The sequence below is a fragment of the Denticeps clupeoides genome, chromosome 15, assembly GCF_900700375.1.
Source record: "Denticeps clupeoides chromosome 15, fDenClu1.1, whole genome shotgun sequence".
In the NCBI taxonomy this organism is placed as follows: domain Eukaryota; kingdom Metazoa; phylum Chordata; class Actinopteri; order Clupeiformes; family Denticipitidae; genus Denticeps; species Denticeps clupeoides.
In genome coordinates, this window is record NC_041721.1 from 19,731,215 (window position 1) to 19,752,448 (window position 21,234).

The 21,234-nt window shown below is 43.5% G+C and overlaps 3 protein-coding genes across 3 annotated transcripts; 2 read left to right on the plus strand and 1 right to left on the minus strand.

Moving 5' to 3' along the window:
* The first annotated feature begins 6,950 nt into the window (after positions 1–6,950).
* On the plus strand, positions 6,951–12,810 carry LOC114764660 (protein Wnt-6-like). The gene is made up of 4 exons (XM_028954466.1): positions 6,951–7,083; positions 8,399–8,619; positions 9,247–9,539; positions 10,843–12,810. Exons 1-4 carry the CDS (start codon positions 7,010–7,012, stop codon positions 11,302–11,304), a joined length of 1,050 nt encoding a protein of 349 aa, XP_028810299.1. The 5' UTR covers positions 6,951–7,009; the 3' UTR covers positions 11,305–12,810.
* Positions 12,811–13,101: 291 nt separating this feature from the next.
* Positions 13,102–17,981, plus strand: cdk5r2a (cyclin dependent kinase 5, regulatory subunit 2a (p39)). The gene has a single exon (XM_028954467.1). It carries the CDS (start codon positions 13,298–13,300, stop codon positions 14,225–14,227), a length of 930 nt encoding a protein of 309 aa, XP_028810300.1. The 5' UTR covers positions 13,102–13,297; the 3' UTR covers positions 14,228–17,981.
* Positions 17,982–18,473: 492 nt separating this feature from the next.
* On the minus strand, positions 18,474–20,298 carry LOC114764662 (beta-crystallin A2-like). Its single transcript, XM_028954468.1, has 5 exons — positions 20,267–20,298; positions 19,676–19,855; positions 19,454–19,595; positions 19,078–19,220; positions 18,474–18,987 (listed from the first exon to the last, which is right to left on the minus strand). The coding sequence occupies exons 2-5, from the start codon at positions 19,834–19,836 to the stop codon at positions 18,840–18,842; spliced, it is 594 nt and encodes a 197-aa protein (XP_028810301.1). The 5' UTR covers positions 19,837–19,855; positions 20,267–20,298; the 3' UTR covers positions 18,474–18,839.
* Positions 20,299–21,234: the final 936 nt, after the last annotated feature.

Genomic DNA, 21,234 nt, shown 5'->3' on the forward strand with positions numbered 1-21,234 from the left:
ATACATGCTGTAAAAAGCACATGATATTCAATAAAATGTAGAAATATTTGTTATATTAATATTGGCATTACATGATTTGATGTCCAGTTCAGTAGGAGTCCTAGATGATACAGGTTTTCATATTTTTGACAAAGACCTACAGTCTGCTTTCAACATAACCATGAGCCTAGGCATAACATTTTTAGGTCCCCGCTAGAGCCCAGGCCGATAAATCCAATAAAAAGTTCATGAGGACTGAAACAACTGAATGCCATCACAGTCCTATACATAAAATTTAAATTTTTCTTCCTTAACAGATTTTTTTTTCAATTGATTTGTTCAAGGTTATAGGTCAAGGTAAAGGAAAAGGTGGGAAAGGTTTTTGAATGATTTTTTTGTTAACACGTAAATCTAGCAATTTAACAAGAGTGTGTTTAAATCCAATCTATAGTTAAATTAAATATTTGAATGTTGTTACTTTAAAAATGCATAATTAATGGAGTGTTTTTTCAGCAGCTTGTGATGGGCCAATGAGATGTGAAGTGTGTGAAATTCATCACAAGCATCTGCATTTTTTTTTTACCCTGCTTCAGGGGGCAGCAAGAGATTCTCTGTCTGACTGGAAAGGCACCTAATAACCAGCTCACAAAGTAATGAACATAGCTGAAGTAGCTCCTAATTTGAATTGTCAACTCTACCTTAAATACTGCTATGCAGACTGCAATACTCGTAGTGGGGTGGTAGTGGTCTAGGGGTAACACACTCGCCTATGAAAGTGGTTCAAGTCCCGCTTACTACCATTGTGTCCCTGAGCAAGACACTTAACCCTAAGTTGCTCCAGGGGGACCTGTAACTCCAGGGGGACTGTCCCTGTAACTACTGATTGTATGTCGCTCTGGATAAGGGCGTCTGATAAATGCTGTAAATGTAAATGTTGTGCCTGTAGGGTGTATAGTTCAGTTATGCTTACAGCCAGGAAATCTTTTTAAGGTGAATATAGCTGTACCCACTCAAAATGTACCCCCCCTGGAGACACTACATTTATATTTACAGCATTTATCACACGCCCTTATCCAGAGTGACTTACAATCAGTAGTTACAGGAACAGTCACCCTGGAGCAACTTAGGGTTAAGTGTCTTGCTCAGGGACAAATCTTTTACAAAAAAACTACAGTTTAAAAACTCTGCCACTGAAAACTCACAATTGTGAAGGATAAAAATAGGATGTGCAGAAATATCAACTAATACCTTTCTGGCCGAAAACATTTTTCACTGTAAAATTGACCTGGGAATTTTGCTCATGTGCACATAAATTTCTGATGAATATGGACATTTTTATGTAAAAGAAATAGTATTGCACCCTGGTGAGCAGTATTTAAGGTGGAACAGACAAATTGAATAAGGAGCTGTATATAATGAGCTAACCTCAGCATCATGTACTCTAAATTCTATATGCAGGAAATGAACACGAGGTCCATCCAAGCTCATCATGTCACAATGAATATTTCCTGGGCGCCAGAGGGGGTGTTTGCACAGGGCATAGCGCAACCTACTGGCAAGAGGAAAACTACAACTTTGTACTTTCTACTGTTGTGCTCGAACACTGTTCATCAGATTAACATGAAATTTGGACAGTACGTAGGGAACATGTGAAATTGTTTCTCACCCATGAAATTTCAAATGCAGGGTACAATCTGTGGTTTTGGTGCAAACTGTTTTTTGTATCCAATGCTAAAACAATTTAACCTCCATACCCCAAACATCGGCAATCTGAACAAATTTCTCGTTCACATCCAATTTTTTTAATTTGTGTTTTCTCACATCTCAAACTTTTATGCCCAGCTCTTTACCGTAACTTGCCATAAATACCAAAATTGTTCAGCTTTGAGACAAGTTCAACATTACAACTTACACTGCCAACTTACACTGCCATACACTGCCTTTCACGGCTGCCCACTGTTCCCTGCAGAGACCACATTTCACTGTGTGCACTGGGTGCTGTGCTGTGGTGTGGTGTGTCACATGTGACAACTAATCACTTTCACTTGTCTTCCCATTCCCATCATGTGACACAGATGTAGAGCGTCGCATGAACCATAATATTTATTTTTTTAGTTTGTGTTGGTTAAACTAATTGTTCCCTCTTCTCCCCATTCTCCTCTGTCCTTCTGTTGTCCTTCCTGCCCTCCAGCGAGGAGTTGAAGCATCCTGTCAATGAGCAGGGAAGTGTTATGAACACTTATGAAGTGTTTATATTGAAGTTTTGATGCAGTGATTGGTTTGTCCAAAGTTAATTTTTTTATCTTGCATGTTACATTGTAAAGAAGCATTAAACCTACCTGTTGTGTTCTGTGTACCTATGATCCAGGAGGACAATTTCTCTCACTATGTACATGTATGGGATGAAAATAAATCTTTGTTTATCTACTTACTTAATGTATCTTGTGCTAGACAAGGAGCTGATTGTTGCTCATTGTTTAGTAAGAGTGAAAAATATTGATAAAGTTACACACTATACGTTTTGGCAAAGTGGTTTCTTGACAGAATTTCTTGACCACACATCACAATTCACGCAATTGTGATGTACACAGACAGCTATGGAGCACTTTCCTGACTGGATCATCAGACCCGCCTGCTGCATCTGCTGCAGGTGATGAAGTTGGTCTTCCCAGGTAAGGCTATAGACCAATATGTCATAAAGGTAAGCTGCCACAAAATCCCCGGTGCCCACCAGGACATTGTCCATGAATCTTTGGAAGGTGGCTGGCACCCCTTGCAGGCCAACTGAAAAAGACCTTGTGGGATACGGAAGGCAGTGTATGTCCTTGGGCAGGGGCACCTCCTAGTAGCCCATACACAGGTCCAGGGTGATGATGAAATGGCGTTCCATCAAATGCTCAAACCGAGGCATGTGAAAAGCATTAAACTTGGACTGGGCATTCACCCATCGAAAAAAGTGTAGTGTGCCATCTTTTTTGGACAACAAAACTATGGGATTACTCAATGCACTGAAAGACCTCTCAATAATGCCTATGGTCAGCATCTCCTACACTTCTGCTTTGTGTGATGACAGAAGATCAGGAGCCCGATATATCTGCTAGCGCACTGGGGTAGTGTCCATGAGGGAAATGTTGTGCTGTAGCCCGGCCTTTCCTGGAAAAGTCCGGGAGGGATGATCCCTTGAGCTCTGTTTGCTGGCAAGTAGACAGGTGAGATAAAGCCAGTGCAGAGGAAAGATGCACGGAGGGGAAGAACTGCTCCAGTCTCTCATCCTCCTTGTCCATCCAGAGCTGCAAGCCTGGTTTCCTCTCATGCCACACCTTTAGAATATCATCTATTAATTTCCTGCCGGTAAGACAGAAAATTCTCTACCAACCCGGTAGCTTTCAGGCCGTCTTGAGGATTGTGCTCATTGACCCACACTTTGATCTCTGAGGCCAAAACATGGAAAAACAGTTAAAGAATGAGTATCTCTGACATCTCTTCAACTGACGTATTTCCCGGCCTAATTTATTTAGGGGGGGGGGGCTATAAGGTGCTGACACAAGGGGCCCGGCTGGAGCTGGAGACATGCGCCATGTATCCCCTGCCAACGCTACAGCCACGGGAGGTGACGTTGATGATGTCCTCTCCTTAGCCTCAACATCCTCTCGGAGCTGCCCAGCGGTACGTTGTCCTCTACCTCCAGTTCTCCATTCGGCAGCCTCCAGTAAGCATGACATCCCACCGCTGCCATCCAATGTGGATGACTGGCTGAAGATGGACTGTGATGGAGAGTGTGGGGACTGTGGCTGGACTGTGATGGAGAGTGTGGGGAAGAAACACGACACCACATGACTGGACTACCAGGAATGTTTAATTAATCTTCAATGTGCAAACAAAAATAAACAAATAAATAAAGAATACCCCAAAAAGACCAAAAGCTAATGATAAAAAAAATGTAGCAAGTAAACAAAAGTGTCCACAAACTACCCCTATATGTAACACCTACAGATACGTGCCCCATCCATACCTATAAAGTCCATACCTTTTACTTGTGTGTGCATGTGTTACCAAATTCTTTCTCTCTGTCACGTCTGCGAGCTGACGGGGGAAAGAAGCACGGGACATTCTGGGAGTGGGATTTTATTTACAACACTGGGACTGCAGTTTACCAGATAATGTGCCGTCCATCACGTGACGCTGTCTCTACTTCCTCACTGAGCCTTCTGTCCTCAAAGTCAGTAGAGCTCTGACAGCACAGTATATGCAACTTTAAATGTAAAGCATCTTTCTTTGTTAGTTTTGTCAGCGGTCATTTTTGACTGTCATGTGCATTGAAACTGTATACACTATCAAGCTAATGCAGTGTTTGCTTGTTTGGATGCATTCTGGGAATGGGATTTTATTTACAACACAAATCAAAATGGCATGAGGGCCAAAAACTGTGAAAACAATAGAGGAAAAAACATAAACAAACCCGCAGGCGTATGGCAATGGGCTCCTCCGAATAGGTCCCAGGTGTGTCTCCAGGTGCAGCCAATCCTGACACTCCCACTCTCGTGGGCAATGGGGAACCTGGTGGTGAGAAGGCGGGTTGGATTCACCTTCTCACAGTGCGTCAATACAATCTGAACAAATTACTAGTTGACATTGGAAATATTTATTTTTACATTAAATGTGTTATATATAATGTCAGTGCATCCAATTCACATCAAAATGTTCACATCACAAATCTATAAAATTTAAATCTATGTTGCTATGGTTGTGTTAAATTCACCTGTTGCTAAGTGTAACCCCTTTTTGCGCACTGGTAAAAAAAACTTTGAGACACACTCTTGTCGTAGCGTAACGGCAGGTGGTATCTTTGCTGGTCCATAATATTTTTATTTTGTAAGACAGTTTTGAATGTGTGGCCGAAGATTGACGTTAGCTGGATTGGGAGTTTGTGTTTGTGTCATGAGAAAAATTCACTGGACCAGCAGAGCATGAAAGCCATCCATTACACTACAACAAGACTGTGTCTAAAGTGTCTGCTCTGCCTCTGAGTGAGACACAGACTGCAAATTCAAGTCTTTGTGTGTGTGAAGCTTGTAAAAACTCCTTCAGGTTAAAAGAAGTGGCGCTTAGCTTGCTGACACTCTCTACTAATAGGAATAGGAACACTCTCTCTCTTTATGTATTCAAAAATCCAGAGAAGCCACATCCCAAGCAGATCATGCCTCCCAAGTGCACATGACAGTATTTATTTTTATTCTGCCGTTGCACATCCAGTGTTCATTTTTTTGAACAGAGATCCTGTACTCCATATGCCGGCATTGTCCTTTCACATGAATCCTGCTGTTGCCACGTAGTGGGCTGTGGCCCAGCCATTGTCCATTCACAGCTCACACATTTCAGCAGAACACTGGGACTGCAGTTTACCAGATAATGTGCCGTCCATCACGTGACGCTGTCTCTGCTTCCTCACTGAGCCTTCTGTCCTCAAAGTCAGTAGAGCTCTGACAGCACAGTATATGCAACTAAAATGTAGGTGATAGTTCACCTGTTTGATATTCAATTGATCTGCCTTTTAAAGCATCTTTCTTTGTTAGTTTTGTCAGCGGCCATTTTTGACTGTCATGTGCAATGAAACTGTATACACTATCAAGCTAATGCAGTGTTTGCTTGTTTGGATGCATACATTTTTACTGAGATCTTGTGTTGACACAGAGAGTCAACACACTCCAGAAGTTTGCTTCCCCATATTAACATGCTGCTCTCTTCTTAACCATAATCCAGTCATTTCACTGCACAGTTGTCTTCATTGTTGTGCACTGTGCATTCTGTGCAAAAAACCTTTCTGCAGCAAACCTTGCTTTCTTAATCTCTTACACTGTTCCATCAAATAACAAACTAGTCAGGAAGTTCTTTAAAAAAGTGTTTGTTGTATCGATAATCTGTCCCTCCTTGATGATCTCTGTGCCGCAACCTTTCAAATTTCTCCCCTGTGAAATCTGAAAAACTTTTTGTGCACTCACCATAACTTCTCTGTTTGAATCCACCCAGAACCTTTTTGAAGGAGTTATATTTTAAAAGCATAACACACAATATGGCTGTTATTCTCACAAGATTTACCAGTGTGACAGAAAATTTAAAATTGAAGATAAAATATTGTCCATAGAAGCATTAACAAAGGTTTCTCTTGTAGAACTTTAAAGCCTTGCACTGGAGTGAATAAATATGTCAGTGCTAAGAATATGTAACTGATCTAATATCAATAGTCAATTACCATTACTGAAAGCCGTCTTTAAGAAAAATATTGTTTTGCGATGATCCCTTCACTTCCACATATCTCTAGCAAAAGCAGGAAGCGGATAATGTGTGTACATTATCTGTGTTAAAAAGTTGTGTGTGTGAGAAGGGTGTGAGAAGGTTGAAGGTCGATGCAGCATCAGCTTTAGGTTAAATCATAGGTGAAATAGTACCACTAGAAGCCTGTGGACTGTCCAATGAATTACACTTCAGTATAATTGAATATGGGGTGGGAACACACCCAGTTGCTCTGAGTTAGTTTAGAAGGTTCTTTTTCTTATCAAGATGTATTTAGTTTTAATTAAATATATATCAGATGGAATTTCTCTGACAAAGTGTGATATTTTGTAAAACCACAGTACTACAACTGGGCAAATAACCAGAAACACATACACCTTTTCACATTCATGTATCTATATTCATCTCCATAATGCCTGCTGTTTGTTCATAAACATAAAAAAACATCCACAGACCACCTCATACATTTCCATAAACCTCGCGCATATCACATAATTTTATGTCAGTTTGAAAAAGTCAAACTGACGTGATGAACGAGTACCATGGTCCAACCTGGGAGTGTTTTTGTAACCATAATAAATTGCATATTTGAGGGATTTGGGATTTGCATATTTAGAAGCAGCGCGAGGAGGAGTGGGGAGAAGCGTGACGCACGCGCGCTCGCGCGACAGTCGCGTGCTGCAGACAGAACTAGCGCGATCATCTCCACGTCTCCTGCGGCCCGAGCTCGAACCTGTGGATGATGCTCCTGGCGTCGAGTCACGTGGCTCTTGCCTTCATCGTCGTGAGTCCCATCAGCGTTCTGCGCTTGTGGTGAGTTTCCCGCATTAACTGGATTAAACACCATATTGCGTATAATGCTCTAAAAATAAATTGTGTAATATCTGTTCACTTTAACATCTTTAAACTGTAAAATAATTTAGTTGTGCAACAATACAGTCTTATGAATAGCTTATGAATCCCCAGACTCGTCCTGCTGACCACCTTGAACATCTCTCTGTATGTAGCGTTGACCTCGCAAAAAAAAAATAATTCAGTGACTTACTGGGGAGTTATTCAGAGGAGAAGAGACAGCCAAAGTGACAAACTAACCTTACATCTATATCTCGTGTTTCAACCTGGTGGTTTTTCCAAAATCCATTCTTTATTTTTTTTCCCAAAAATGAATCAATTGTGGGGGGTGTGAACTGTAGGTTCTGTCAAAGCCCATTGAGACATACTGTATGTGATTTTGGACTATATAAGAAATTAATGTTGTTGTTGTCATTAATATTTTCTTCATATCCTACTAAATAGTCTGAAAGTTGAGTCATGGCAACTGGACTTTTTTTCATTGTCAATTGACAAAGTTCTGTGGATGCAGAATGAAATGGCTCTACTTTAAAGAAAAAAAAGTCCAGTTGCCATGAATCAACTTTAAGACAAATTCACCTGGATGACTGAGAATCTTCACAGACATAAATCCTACTAAATAGGGTTAAGAATGTGCGTAATTCAGCTTCAAAGTGTCTTGCTTGTGTCACATGTACGTTGTACAGGAACATGTACATGTAATTCTATGTACATGAACATGTAATTCTATGTACTTTACACACAGATCATTTTCTCATAGTATTGAGCAATTTGAATTAAATCAGCCATCAAAGACAAACATCAGCAACAGGTCCAGCAAATAGCACTGATCATTTCACTTTCCATTTCATTTATGACTCTGCAGCCTGGATCTTCATGTTTCAGCTGCAACATGTTTGGTGATAGACCATAGAACTTAGTAAGGCCAGGCTGTGTCAGCAGAAAAGAAGATTGAGACTTCAGCACTCAGTAAACCCACTGCCTCACTGTCTGTCCTCATAAACAAAAGGCAAAGTGTTGAATTGTTCCTGCATTCTGCAATATTTTTTACTGTGTATCACATTATTTCTGCAGTCCTCTCTTCTGAAGGTCTATTAATTCACTGGTTGGTTTTCCATAATTCAGTTTTATGTAGCATTCAAGCCTGGAGTCCAGAACACATCCTGCTTTTCACCATCTATATTTTATTAATGGAGCAGGATATCACCACGGTGTGACCGTGTGTCACTCCCTCCTCCTTCTGTCCCTCTTCTCTACCTGTCTCTATTTGTACCAGGGTGTTTGGAAGTCCTCTGGTTATGGATCCCAACAGCATCTGCAGGAAGACACGACGTATGGGTGGCGGACAGTCTGAGTTGTGCCAGTCTCAACCGGAATTGATCCAGGAGGTCACCAGGGGTGCCAAGCTGGGCATGAGGGAGTGTCAACATCAACTTCGCAACCATCTCTGGAACTGCAGCAGCCAGGGCAAGTTGCTGGATGCCATCCTGCGACAAGGTGAGCCAAGTTCACCATGATTGGATCTGGAAGTTTTGTAACCGTTGACCAGTCGACCAATGGTGGTTAAGGAAGCAAACTTGAAATCAAAGGTCACACACTGCTCTCCGGGTGCCTTTCATGGCTGCCCACTGCTCACTAAGGGTGATGGGTTAAATGCAAAGGACACATTTTGTTTTGTACAGCCTGTGCTGTGCTACAGTGTTTCACAATAACAATCACTTCAGTTTTACCTCACCATGTGCATTTTGTTTCACCCTAAAAAATTCTGTGAAAGTATTGCAGGACTGCAATTTTATATCCAAAGAAACAATCCCTTAGGACAGTATAACCTCTAAATAATGAGTGATGCATCATTCCACTCCTCTTTTTCTACATTAACATGTTCTCGTCTAGACTGAGGCCAGTCAGATGTGGGTGTGATCAAAAATCTCTCACACGTGGCTGAAGGGTTGAGCTCCATCCTCTGGAGAGAACACCACCCTACTGCTCTAATTTAAGAATCTGAGAACCATCACAGAATTTCAACACCGCAGTCAAAACTGATGTTTCTGCAGATGCCATAAAGGTCAGGGACAAAAGGAGCATGTTGGTCTACAGACACTTGTGTGTGTGTGTGTTCCTCAGATATCCGTGAAACTGCGCTTGTATATGCCGTCACGGCCGCAGGAGTGGTCCATGCTGTGACTCATGCCTGCAGTATGGGAGATCTGCTTCAGTGTGGGTGTGCAAGCAATCCCCCTTCCGGCGGCAGCCAGACCCCCAGTGCAGCAGCAGGGGGACACTGGGAATGGGGTGGCTGTGGGGACGATGTGGGATTCGGGTACGAGGTCTCCAGACAAGCCACTAACTTGAGGAGGAGTGGCCACAGCGACATCAGGACCCTGATTAATCTGCACAACAATGAAGCTGGGAGGCTGGTACGTGCACACGGACTCCACCCACTATAGCAATGTATGCCGGCCTACCCAACACAGCTCAGATTCTATTGTCATTCATTCACATACAAAGTTTGCTGTTGAATTAATTTTTGCTTCACAGTTCTAGCAAGGCATGCATTAAACAATGCAGTGAAAGGTCAGCAGAAGACACTGCACAGTGTCAGCTGCAGTTAAACCATCAGGATTGTAGGGATTTAAACATCGTCTCAACTTGTGATTCAGTACAATTCATCAGTTCATGGGTCTGTCACAAAAGAGAATGATCTAGACAAATTATGACTGAATGTGCAAAATATTATTGTTATCAAAACTGCAACAATACAAAAACAAAAAATAAATAGGCAAAATTAAAAAAAATATATATATACACAGTGTCGTTGTATGCATGTGAGGATTCGGTGACAGAATTGACTGAACGTGACACTCAACATGGGGACACGCCTCCCTCTCCACAACATCTATGTGTCCTGCGTTCTATATAATGGCTTTTCCCGCACTTTGTGCATAGTTTTTCCCTGCTGCTGTGAGAGTCAGATCTGCTGAATCCCATTTTGCACAATACCAAGGTGGTGGCGAAGGTAGATTATTACTTTGCTTTTTAGTGTAACCCAAATTAATCGTGATTAAGTTTTAATCCTCACACATTTATATGGATTTTTAAACAATCACGGTGCATCACAACAGTTAAGATTGTGCAGTCTGTGGTGTGTATAGTCTGCCTGAGTGTTCCTCAGTTGGATCCAGTTGTCCAGCATTTTCATACACTGTGAACCATGTGATGTGGGGTTTGCAGGCAGTTTTTGGGACATTGCAGATAAGGTTTTATAGAAAACAGGACATCATTTTTGCAGCTGGACATCAAATCATTAAACTACAGTTTGATTTGTGCCTGGAGAATATAGAGTACTTTAATGTAAAAAGACACACACACAAAGAGTCTACAACATCACAACTGATTTTAACAGGATTGATAAATGGACTCCCTTGTCCACACCCAGTGTCATGCTCATGGCCTGCTGTAAAACACTTTTAATTAAAAGGAGGGAAATGTGTGAGTGCTGCTTATCTGCATCTGGATGATGGTATGATAAAAGGCTGAGGAAACGGGAGAAATCCTGCATAATGTATAATGCCTTGTCATCGTGCAGGGCGTCAATGCTGTGTGTCTGTGTTTGTATATTTATGTGCGTAATGGTTTAGCTGAGGGTCCTTTCCAGTACAATTATGTGTGTGTGTGTGTGTGTGTGTGTGTGTGTGTGTGTGTGTGTGTGTGTGTTTTTAGGCGGTGCTGAGCTTCATGCGGGTGGATTGTAAGTGCCACGGCTTGTCTGGATCCTGCTCCCTGCGCAGCTGCTGGAGGAAGATGCCGCCTTTCAGAGAGACGGGTGATTGGCTTTTACAGCGCTACCAGGTGGCTCTGCAGGTGATGGGCACCAACGACGGCAAATCCATTGTACCGGTCAGAGCAGTGGCCCCTCCCCCAAACCTGCATGACCTCATCTACTCTGCCGAGTCGCCAGACTTCTGCCTGGCCAGTGTCAAACTTGGGTCAGAGGGAACCCAGAATCGTGTGTGTGACAGTTCAGACAAAGGATTTGGTGGGTGTGAGTGGCTCTGCTGTGGGCGGGGCCATAGAAAGTACATGATCATACTCGAGGAGAACTGCATGTGCCAGTTCAATTGGTGCTGTGAGGTCCACTGTGAGAGATGCTCTCTGACCAGACATATCAACATCTGCCTCTGAGGTTCCTGGTGTATGGCAACTGACTCTGACTATCCAATTAGCTAATAGAAATGGCACAAGAAAGACATTTTGCAAAATTGTCCATTACTACATTAAAAGACCACTGGGTGAGGGGATGGGGCAATGAGCCACTGCCCATGCTCTATAGTCTCCGGATGAGGAGGCTGAGGAGCCTCACACAATCACAGAGAAGCTTGACATGGTGCAACATGTCATCTAACAAGGGGACACATTATATAAGCCCAGTTTACACAGGGTCACTTGTTGCTATGCAGTGTCTGGTTCTGAGAGTGTCTTCAGAGGCATAATTCTGAGTGTGTGGGATTCTGCAAACCACACACAACCTTTGACCCCTGTGGAATGTCCATCAGAGTAGAGCAAGTCTCCAGCATCTGACATTTCAAATGAAGATAATTCCATTGTGAAAGGCTAATTTAGGCTAGACTAATTTCTTGAGAAGAGAGGTCTCCAGGTCTGTATTTATTGTATCTGTAGTTGAAGTGCAGAGTGAATTTACTTCCTGTCAGTAATTGTTAGTACTCAAATTCTTAAACATCTTTCTAGTGTTGAATCAGATATTGATTAGCGTTGATTATGGGGGAGATCAGGACTCTCTTCATTTACTCATTCTGTTATCTTCTCAAAAATTCAACATCCAGGCCAGGATTAGGACTCACCTCTATCACTGTTGAAGGGACATTGTGTTCAATATGGCATCCCAGGATCAAACATGGCTCTTCATGTGATTCTGAAGAACATCGCCACCTGCTGTTTATCTGAAATGGAGAGGCTACTGGGAACTTATCAGGACCTTTTATATAAATTACTGACTGTCTGGCAGTACACAGTCTGCAGATGACGTTTATATTCATAATCATGTTGCTGAAGAACCTGCAACATACAAGAATTAAAGTGATGCAAAGAATGCAGGTGAATTTTTACCACGAGATGGCGCAGTAGCACAACTGTCATTGTAACATTAATGTAACAATAATGTAACATTTAATGTATGTCATGCAGTGGGTTTATATAAAATTCAACAGATCAGGGTTTTTGACATTTGATCTATGAATTGAAATCCAGACCATGTTTTCAGTCCTACCAGGCAGTTATTTAATAGAAACTGATTGTCCTCAGAGATACCAATCTCACATTTGGGAAATCTGCTGAACCATGATCTGAAGACGGGTAATGTAAGTGTAATTATCTAGGGCTTATGAAACACCACTGTGGTACACATTATAAGGGTGTCAGGATATAAAGCTCTACAACTTTCATAAACACATTTATCATTTCTCCCAGCAGTGTGAGTGACTATGGTACATGCAGGGGAATGCCTGGAGATCACCTGCGCAATGATTAGGTGTGAATAAGGAGGTTGAACATTAAGTGAAACATTGAGTGAGATCATTACGGTTGTTGTTTTTCATGATTAACATTATATCCATTTAAAAGTATAGAAAGGTGGCAGTTTATGAAATTTACAGGTATTTAAAACTTAAATAAATAACAGTTTTTCCTTTCCTTTTTAACATAAAAGGACACAGAATGGAATAGGAAACTGTACCATGCCAGTTCTATGTAATAGGAAAGCGTACGATTTTCATATGTTAACGCCTAATTACACATATTTTTGGCACATATGAGACGAAAAAATAGACCTCTGTAAAAAAAGATAACCTGAACTGTCTGTCTCACTTATCAGCGCGGTGGAAGACGACTCGTGATTGGTGGAGGGGCACGTTCGTCGATGCGCGCCGTGACCTGATTGGCTGGCGCTCCGGGTAATCTGGGTTTACACCTTTGGAGCGACTGCGTTTTTTTCTTGACTACATCCCGCTCTGCCAAGCTGCCGTTGCCCCACCGCAGAGCCTAGCCGACCTTCCCATCGCCGCTCCTCCCGGGGACCCGTCCATTCATGGCCGGCGCTCTGTGACTCGGCCCATAGCAGCGCAAGAACAGACGCAGTAGCCCGTGCGCCACCGCGGTAGAGATGGGCACCGTGCTCTCCATCTCCCCCGCCTCCAGGAAAGGAGGGATGCTGGAGGAAAAAAGCGAGAAACGACACGCGGCCAGCGCCAAGGCGGAGAAGAGCCTGAAGCGCCACTCCGTGCTGATCTCGGCCCTGACCTGGAAGCGTCTGGTCGCCGCCTCGTCCAAGAAGAAGGGCGCCAAGAAGGTGAACCCCAACCCGCCGCCATCTCAGGGTAGCGGCGCCGTCGAGCAGCTCAACAACGAGAACCTGAAGAGAAGCCAGCAGGCCGCCTCGCAGCGGGAGTCCAAACCCGGTCCGCTGGCCGTCCCTGTCCCTACGGTTCCGGACCAGAGTCGGCGACCCAGCGCGACCCAGGCGTCCGCCAAACAGCTGGCCCCGGCGCAGAAGCAGCCCAGCAGCCGCTCGCTAGTCTCGCCGCGGCGCGTCATAGTCCAGGCGTCCACCGGCGAGCTGCTGCGCTGCCTCAGCGACTTCATGTGCCGGAGGTGCTACCGACTGAAGGAGCTTAGCCCCAACGAGATCATCCTGTGGTTCCGCAACGTGGACCGCTCGCTGCTGATTCAGGGCTGGCAGGACCAGGGCTTCATTACCCCCGCCAACTTGGTGTTCGTCTACCTGCTCTGCCGGGAGGCGGTGACCGAGGAGATCTCCAGCGAATACGAGCTCCAGGCCACCTTCCTCACCTGCCTCTACCTGGCCTACTCGTACATGGGCAACGAGATCTCCTATCCACTCAAACCCTTCCTGGTTGAGAGCACCAAGGAGGTCTTCTGGGAGAGGTCCCTGCGCATAATCGACAAATTGAGCGCCAAGATGCTGCGCATTAACTCCGACCCGCACTTTTTCACCGAGGTCTTCCAGGACCTGAAGAACGAAGGCGGCTCGAAGGACACGAGTGGGAAATGGATCAGTAACCTGGACCGTTAAGTCGAGGGGGAAGCCGCGCACTGAGGCTCTCCGTCAGGCAGGCAGACAGGAGAAAAGGGGTCGGGGGACCGGGTGCAGACGGAAGTTCTGGGGCATGGCCTCACCCCCCGCTCGGACTTTCCTTCCATCTTCTCACACGTGTACAGTAGGATTGGCTGGCGGTGGTCCCGTCAATGTGCGACCACCGGCGGCTCTGGATTAGGGTTAGTGGGCCGTAGTTTCCGCACTGCATGCTTTATTTAAAACGTCTGTTCCTTGTATTTCCATTCTGGCTGCGGGTGGCCTACAGTGGTCCGGGGCTTTGCTCTGTGGAGCTCTCCGCGGTGCTGACTGCTCTGCTCAGCGTTGAATGTAGACTCTTTTTCAACAGAACTATCTTTGCCGTCATATGTGCCAATTGTTATAGTATAAAACGTAACGTTTTATATTGTATATTTAAGAAGGAAAAGAAAAAACAATATATATATATATACATCTAATGACGAATGACGTGTTCCCTGCTGTTTTGTTTGATTGTGGTGAACTTATTTAAAACCCTCACTGGTTCTGTCCTGTTCGCGTTTCATGTTTTATTAAAACGTGGCGGAACGGGCGGGCATCCTTCTAAACAGGATTTCTCGTTGTCATGCCAACAGCGCGACGAACGTCTAAGGGCCCTGAATGTAAAAACGCTGCGGAAACTGGCTGCGTGTGATACATGCGCGCATGGTGGTTGCGTCATCATGTCATAGTTTCGCCCGAAACTGCTTACAATCATAGATATAAACTAAAATGCATCACTTGTCTGATACGGACGTTTATTCTGGAATCGTTCGGTGAACGGCACCGTTCGCACTCTAGAATTCATATCTGATGAATTAATGATCGGTCATATCTGATTTTTGAATGCCTGAATCGCGAGAAATTTGTGAATAAAGCACGTGGTCCAGCTGTTGGCTTTGCTGATTGGCTGGATTTTGGTGCAGTCTGATGGAAGTGTGACCGTGACAGAGGGATGCAGATCCACTGAAATTCATCATTTGCTCCAGTCTCCATGGCAACGCCATAGGTTGCGCGTGGGCTGCAGTGCATGCAACTACATGCAAGAGCCCAATCCCTCCTGCCAGAGAGAGTCAGTGCTTTAAAATGACAGAGGGTCTCACAATTCTGCAACTGATTTTAATCAAATATCTCATAAACATTACTCCAATGTTGTCACTGCCAACATGACCTAACTGGAGACTGGAAGAATGTGGTTGCCATGGAGATGCCACAGAAGCAGTGGTGAAAAGTCAGACATGCTAGGCCAGAGTTGGCTGCATATATCAATAATGAATTCTGCATACCCCTATTTTTGCAGCAAAATATAAACATTCTCATAAGCTCTGTGGTGAATCCAGCTGATCCTGTCTTTATTGTAAAGGGCGGTAATAGTTCTACTGCAGTAACAACGAGCTTCTTTTTATCATCTCAACCAATATAATGAGTTTTTCTCCTCACTACTGTCACGTTGGGGGTTTCTGTACTGAATTAATGAGGTATTAGGAGTTTTTGGTATTATGCATCAGCTTATTAAATGTGTGGCTGAATAAGAACTGATGTAAGTGAACAACCTGCAACCTATGCTTCAGGAAGTGTGTCTGCAGGACAGGTGGTGTCATCAATGGTGGCCATACCTAACAAGACTCCCCATCTTTCCTTTTTGACTTCATTACTGCAATAACAAAACATATTTAATAGGTCAAAATGACGTACTGTCTATGATGCTGATTTGATAGCTCTAATTTTCCTACTTCCATGTGCTGTATTCTACCACATCTCTGAAAAAATAAAAGATGCCCTCACATGAAATACTATGCGGGCTGCCTCCAAAAACAGCATTTATCATTGGAAAAACCTCTTCTGCAGTTTCCTCTCTTCACCTGGAAACCACAAAGCTGTATCTGGAAGAGGACATGTTGTATTTGGTTCAGCACCAAATACCCTGAAGCAGGCCATGGCCTGGAGAACTTCCAACAGCAATGTTTACAGACACAACCTAAAATAACGCAGTGGGGACGCTGAACTTGGAGATTGCAGGTCATGATCCAATTGATTCAATGGATTCGCTGAAGAAAACCCTTTAAAATTTTACAAACTTAACAATATGACCCATAAAGTTGCAGGTTGACACCCTGGACCTGACCTTTGACCCAGAGTTGCTACATGTGCTGAGTGGACAGTTAAGGACATGCCAGGTTAAGTAACAGGGCAAGGGAGGCATTTTCTACTGAAGTCCTGGTGACATGGGTGATACAGTCCCTGTAATATGTGTTTTTTTTTTTATAATAATTTTAGATGTGAGAATTTGTAAAATGTGGGCACATACGATCAGGGTGCAGCGCCCCAATGTGCAGTGTACCATGAGTCTTTTTTTTAATGAAGAGTAAAAGGTGAGTCCACACATGCTCAGTGAAGTCCGTCCCTGAAGTCCATGCTGAATGAAGAGGGTTTAGCAGATGAGGCTTAGTTTGATTAGCAAAATGATAATCTGCACAGGAGGATTATGCCAGTCCGCTGGGGATTCAGGGACAGAGAACCAATCAGCTGCCGGTATGCACCTGTACACAGCTGTGGATGTATAAATATGGCAAGGGGCGGGGTGAGATTTAAGAAGGTAAAACATGATTAGGTCTTAGATCTGTTCTTCTGATTCAAATGACTTGGCTCTACAGTTGTCCAAAAACACCCACTCAATACACACACACACACATACACTCACACACACACATGCTGGTTTCCACCAATTGCCACTCCAACTAGCACCACAGGCTGAGTGGACAGTTAAGGACATGCCAGGTTAAGTAACAGGGCAAGGGAGGCATTTTCTACTGAAGTCCTGGTGACATGGGTGATACAGTGTAAAAAAAACAAACAGATGGAAAGGTGAAGGTGACTCAGCGACATCCTTCAGAATCCTATCTAAGAGGTTGATTGATTAGTGGAAACCCAGTTCCACACTGGCTCGTGTTCAATAGGACAGTGAAACAAATGTTCTTGTGACCAAAGGTGCTGAAAACAGCATGCAACAAAAAATTTTAAAGAAAAGGAACACACACACAGGTACTGTGCTGAAAGGAGAGTAGTAGAGAGTGCAGACAGAGAGGATAACAGTGAAAATGGACATCAACCTGTGAGGGGAGAGGTTTGAAAAAAGGGACACATTGTGTGTATCTTTCTGTGTGCGTTGTTGCATTTCTATAATATTATCTTCCGCACAAACACAGACTGAATTCACACACACACTGAGAAATTAGAGTTGCTTTGTTATTATATAAGATGAGAAGCAGCACAGATTTGAAAAAGAACTGCTGTCACCATGCTATGAAGAGTGAGGAAGGAGGGTAAGGGAAAAAAAGCAGAACCTCAATCAGATGGAGGGAGAGACCTTCTGAGCTGTCAGTGTGTTGCCATAGCAGCCAGCGATGGCATAGAGTGCTGATCAAGACACGTGGGATGGGGGTGTGTCAGGCTCAGAACACAACAGTGAGACAACAAAAACACATAATTTAAGACCAAGACAGGAGAAGACAGAACACTGGAGAGAGTGAACAGTGCGTTCTGTGCAGATGGGTGTGTAGCTCATTCAAGATCCTACAGCCTACAGCATGTTCACTCACAGATTGATAAACAGATGTGTAATCATATGTGTTATCAACACACTGTGTAATCAATTTTTATGAAACCCTAGAAACATTTAAATATTAAACATTTCAAGGTTATAATAATTCTGAAATGTTGTTGTTGCTCATTATTTAACTTCATAACCTAAAACCGGCACTAGTTTAGATGGTGCAATATGAGGATAATCAACGATGTCTTGTTCTGACATTCTTGTCCCCAGCAGATGGCGGTAGAGAACTGCGTCACCTGACACAGGGATTACGAACACTACCATCAAATCACGTGATCAACACTGAGTCACATGTTTTTCTGAGGTTCTGAATGGACATGCATCAGCACTTCATGGAAAATCATCCAGAACCATAACGAACCGATTTTAAAATAAAGCCTTCTGAACAGGTCGATGCGTCATCCCAGCAAACAAATAACAATTTCATGGAAATTAACAAACGGAGTAATAAAACGATATGTATTGAAATATATTATAAATGTGTCTCAATTTCATGCCTGAGTGCCAATGCAGTGCCAGTTAATTTGAAAATGATGAATTGAAAGAAATGATTTTTATAACGATGGGAAACAGCAGCAGAGACACAAACAGTGGTGATCTCGTGCTCTTGTTTATTGAAAATAAAATACATTCCGACAGGAAGAATAAATAAACACGCTAATGCTAACATTCACAAAATAAAAAAAAAATCTAAATTCAGTCAAAATAAACTTATAGTAAAAAAAAAAAAAAAAAGGTTATAGTAAAAAAATGAGTTACTTAGACTGGCTTGCCAGTGATCACTGCCATATTTCTCTTTCCTTTGTTCCGAGTAAAAATGAATAAATGCATCAAAGGAATGGTTACAAGCACACTGTTTTCCTAGGGTTTTCAATAAAGTTTTATTGCCTACTTGATCACATGCAGCACCATGATAACCCAGGAAGAAGGAAGCCAATGGGTAGCGACTGGAGGCAGGGCTTAGTGCTGCACCCGACGGATAGACTGCACCTGATTAGTGTGCGCCTGTGTGCTGAATTCATTATAGTTCCTGTACTCTCCCTGACGTCTGTCTCTCTCCAGGATGTACTGGTATCCACGGTAACCAGGGAACTGGTATGCTACCCACCTGTTGAAAGAGACAGGAGAAAATTGAATGAGAGGCGCATTTTGCAGCGACTGAGTGACAGCAAAAAGTGTGCCGCCAAAGGAAACTCACGCTCCTGAGTTGATTTTCATGGAGGGCACTTCCTTACTGCACCACCCCATCGCCTGCAGGGAGGGGTAGTCGTCGCACATCTCAAACTTCCGACCCTGGAAGTCCTCGCATTCGTAGAGAGTCACCTTACTGTCACTGTGGTTCTGGACAGGAAATGATCCATCAGTAATGACTTCCTTCCATACTCACTATAAAGCACAATTATGTGATTATGACAGATAATTCATGGCACTTTTATTGTACATCCAATAATTATAATAATAATGATCATAATTGCTATTATCATGAATAGTTTAAAAACAAAACTTTCTAGATAACATGTCTAAAACCTTTCCCTAGTCTGTAGCAGGAAGGTGAGGAACAGAGCGTATCTCACCGCACACTTGATGGGTCTGAAGGAAAGCAGGTGTTCGGTGCGGTAGCCGCTGTTGCCACTCCAGGCCTCATAACAGGGGTAGTCTCCCTTCTCCAGGATGAACTGCTGTCCCTGGAACTCGGGATATTCATAACCTACCCAGCTGGGGGAGAGGGAGACCAACATGACAAACATGGAAGTGATTGTAAGCCAACACTTGCAAAGCAGCATCCAAGCACTTACGGGCCATTCTCCACCTTGATGGAGCGAATTTTCTGGAACACTCTCTCCAGGATGTTGGGACACTCCAGCATGAACTCACAGCGCTTGCCCTGAAAATGTTCCTCCTCCCACACAGTAATCCGGAACAACTGGCCCTGCTGGTCCATCTGCTGCTGGTTCATGGCTGCTGTGTCTCTCCAGCTGCACAGTTTGGAAGAAGGGCATCAAAATCAGCAACCTATCCCAAAACCTGACCTAGCGCTAAACCTGCTCATCAAAATCCACCTCTGTATTTGCAACAGGGTAATGCATGGACACCAGTATGGCAGGAACCAGTACATGCCATGCTGGCTTTCCAGTGAAAGAGCCCATGTGAGATTCTGTCAATGATTCTGATTGGTTGACAGCATGTAGCACTTCCTGCCACAGTGGTGTTGACCACTTCCATCTATCATGATCCACATCTGTGTGACTCTTCTCTTTCTTTAGAACATCTCCCTCAGTTAAATGTCTCTCCCAAAGTTCTTCTCAAATGAGCAGAAACTGATCCATGTTCGTGGGGAGTGGGGTCTTGGTGTGGGTGTCACAAGCAGTTTGTAGTTCCATACTTACATGCTCAGGAGAGGGAGATGTAGCGTAATGTATGTCAGCGCACCAGGCACTGGGCTGTGCTTATATAGCTGCAGTCATCACGGTAACTGCAGAATTGGCATCAGCTCTGCTCGCTCAGCAGCCATAGTCAAAAGGCCCTTAATACCTGTCTTTGTTCTGAGGAGCTTGCATTCTCTGACTCATCAAAAACAGACCCTAACCCCCCCTTCACAGGCTTCACAAAGGTGGAATTATGGGAGAATGACCTGGTACTGGAGCAGCCCACCAAGAACTCCCACGCCTCCTTCATTCCTCACTCCAGTTGTTTACATTCTTTATTCTTCACATCTATTTGAACCCTGTCATTGTTGGCAGTGAACATCACTGGTCTGTGGATAAACAGTCCAATGAATTAGACAGCACAGCCCCACATAGGTCAGAGAGTTGTGGTCAACCATGACGTTGTTGTAGGTTCACTGGTTTGCCTTCCTTCAACAACTTTTTGTAGGTTCTGACACCTGCAGACTTGGAACATCCCACAAGAGCTGCACTTTTGACGATGTCATGATAATTTGATCCTTGTCAAGTCACTTATCCATTCGTTCTGTGTCCATCACATTAATGTTCACTTGCTGGTCAACATATGCCATGCATTGTAACCAGATAATAATACATTTTATTTAAAGAACCTTTCAAAACACCCACAAACACTTTTACAATCAAGCAAGGTTAGTAGACCATCAGTAAAATAATTGTATTAATTACCAAGATAGAATAAAGAAAAAAAAAAGAAAAAAAACTTCAGAGCCGTGCTTAAAGCCCTGTCTCCCATGCAGAGGGGGTAAACAGGAGGTTTGCATATGTGGGGGGAAGGGCTGACTAACTAGATAAAACTTGTGTAAAATATGTGTATATATACATCTGTCACGTCCATGCGGGCATGACGCGGCGGGTGAACGGAGAGGAGGACGAGAAGACGTGGAATGAAG

Coding starts and splice junctions, on each gene's coding strand:
- cdk5r2a (XM_028954467.1), top strand. CDS start 13,298: ATGGGCACCGTGCTCTCCATCTCCCCCGCCTCCAGGAAAGGAGGGATG.
- LOC114764660 (XM_028954466.1), top strand. CDS start 7,010: ATGATGCTCCTGGCGTCGAGTCACGTGGCTCTTGCCTTCATCGTCGTG. Junction 7,084..8,398: donor ATCAGCGTTCTGCGCTTGTG/GTGAGTTTCCCG, acceptor TATTTGTACCAG/GGTGTTTGGAAGTCCTCTGG. Junction 9,540..10,842: donor ACAATGAAGCTGGGAGGCTG/GTACGTGCACAC, acceptor GTGTGTTTTTAG/GCGGTGCTGAGCTTCATGCG.
- LOC114764662 (XM_028954468.1), bottom strand. CDS start 19,836: ATGAACCAGCAGCAGATGGACCAGCAGGGCCAGTTGTTCCGGATTACT. Junction 19,596..19,675: donor ATCAAGGTGGAGAATGGCCC/GTAAGTGCTTGG, acceptor CCTCTCCCCCAG/CTGGGTAGGTTATGAATATC. Junction 19,221..19,453: donor TCAGACCCATCAAGTGTGCG/GTGAGATACGCT, acceptor TTTCCTGTCCAG/AACCACAGTGACAGTAAGGT.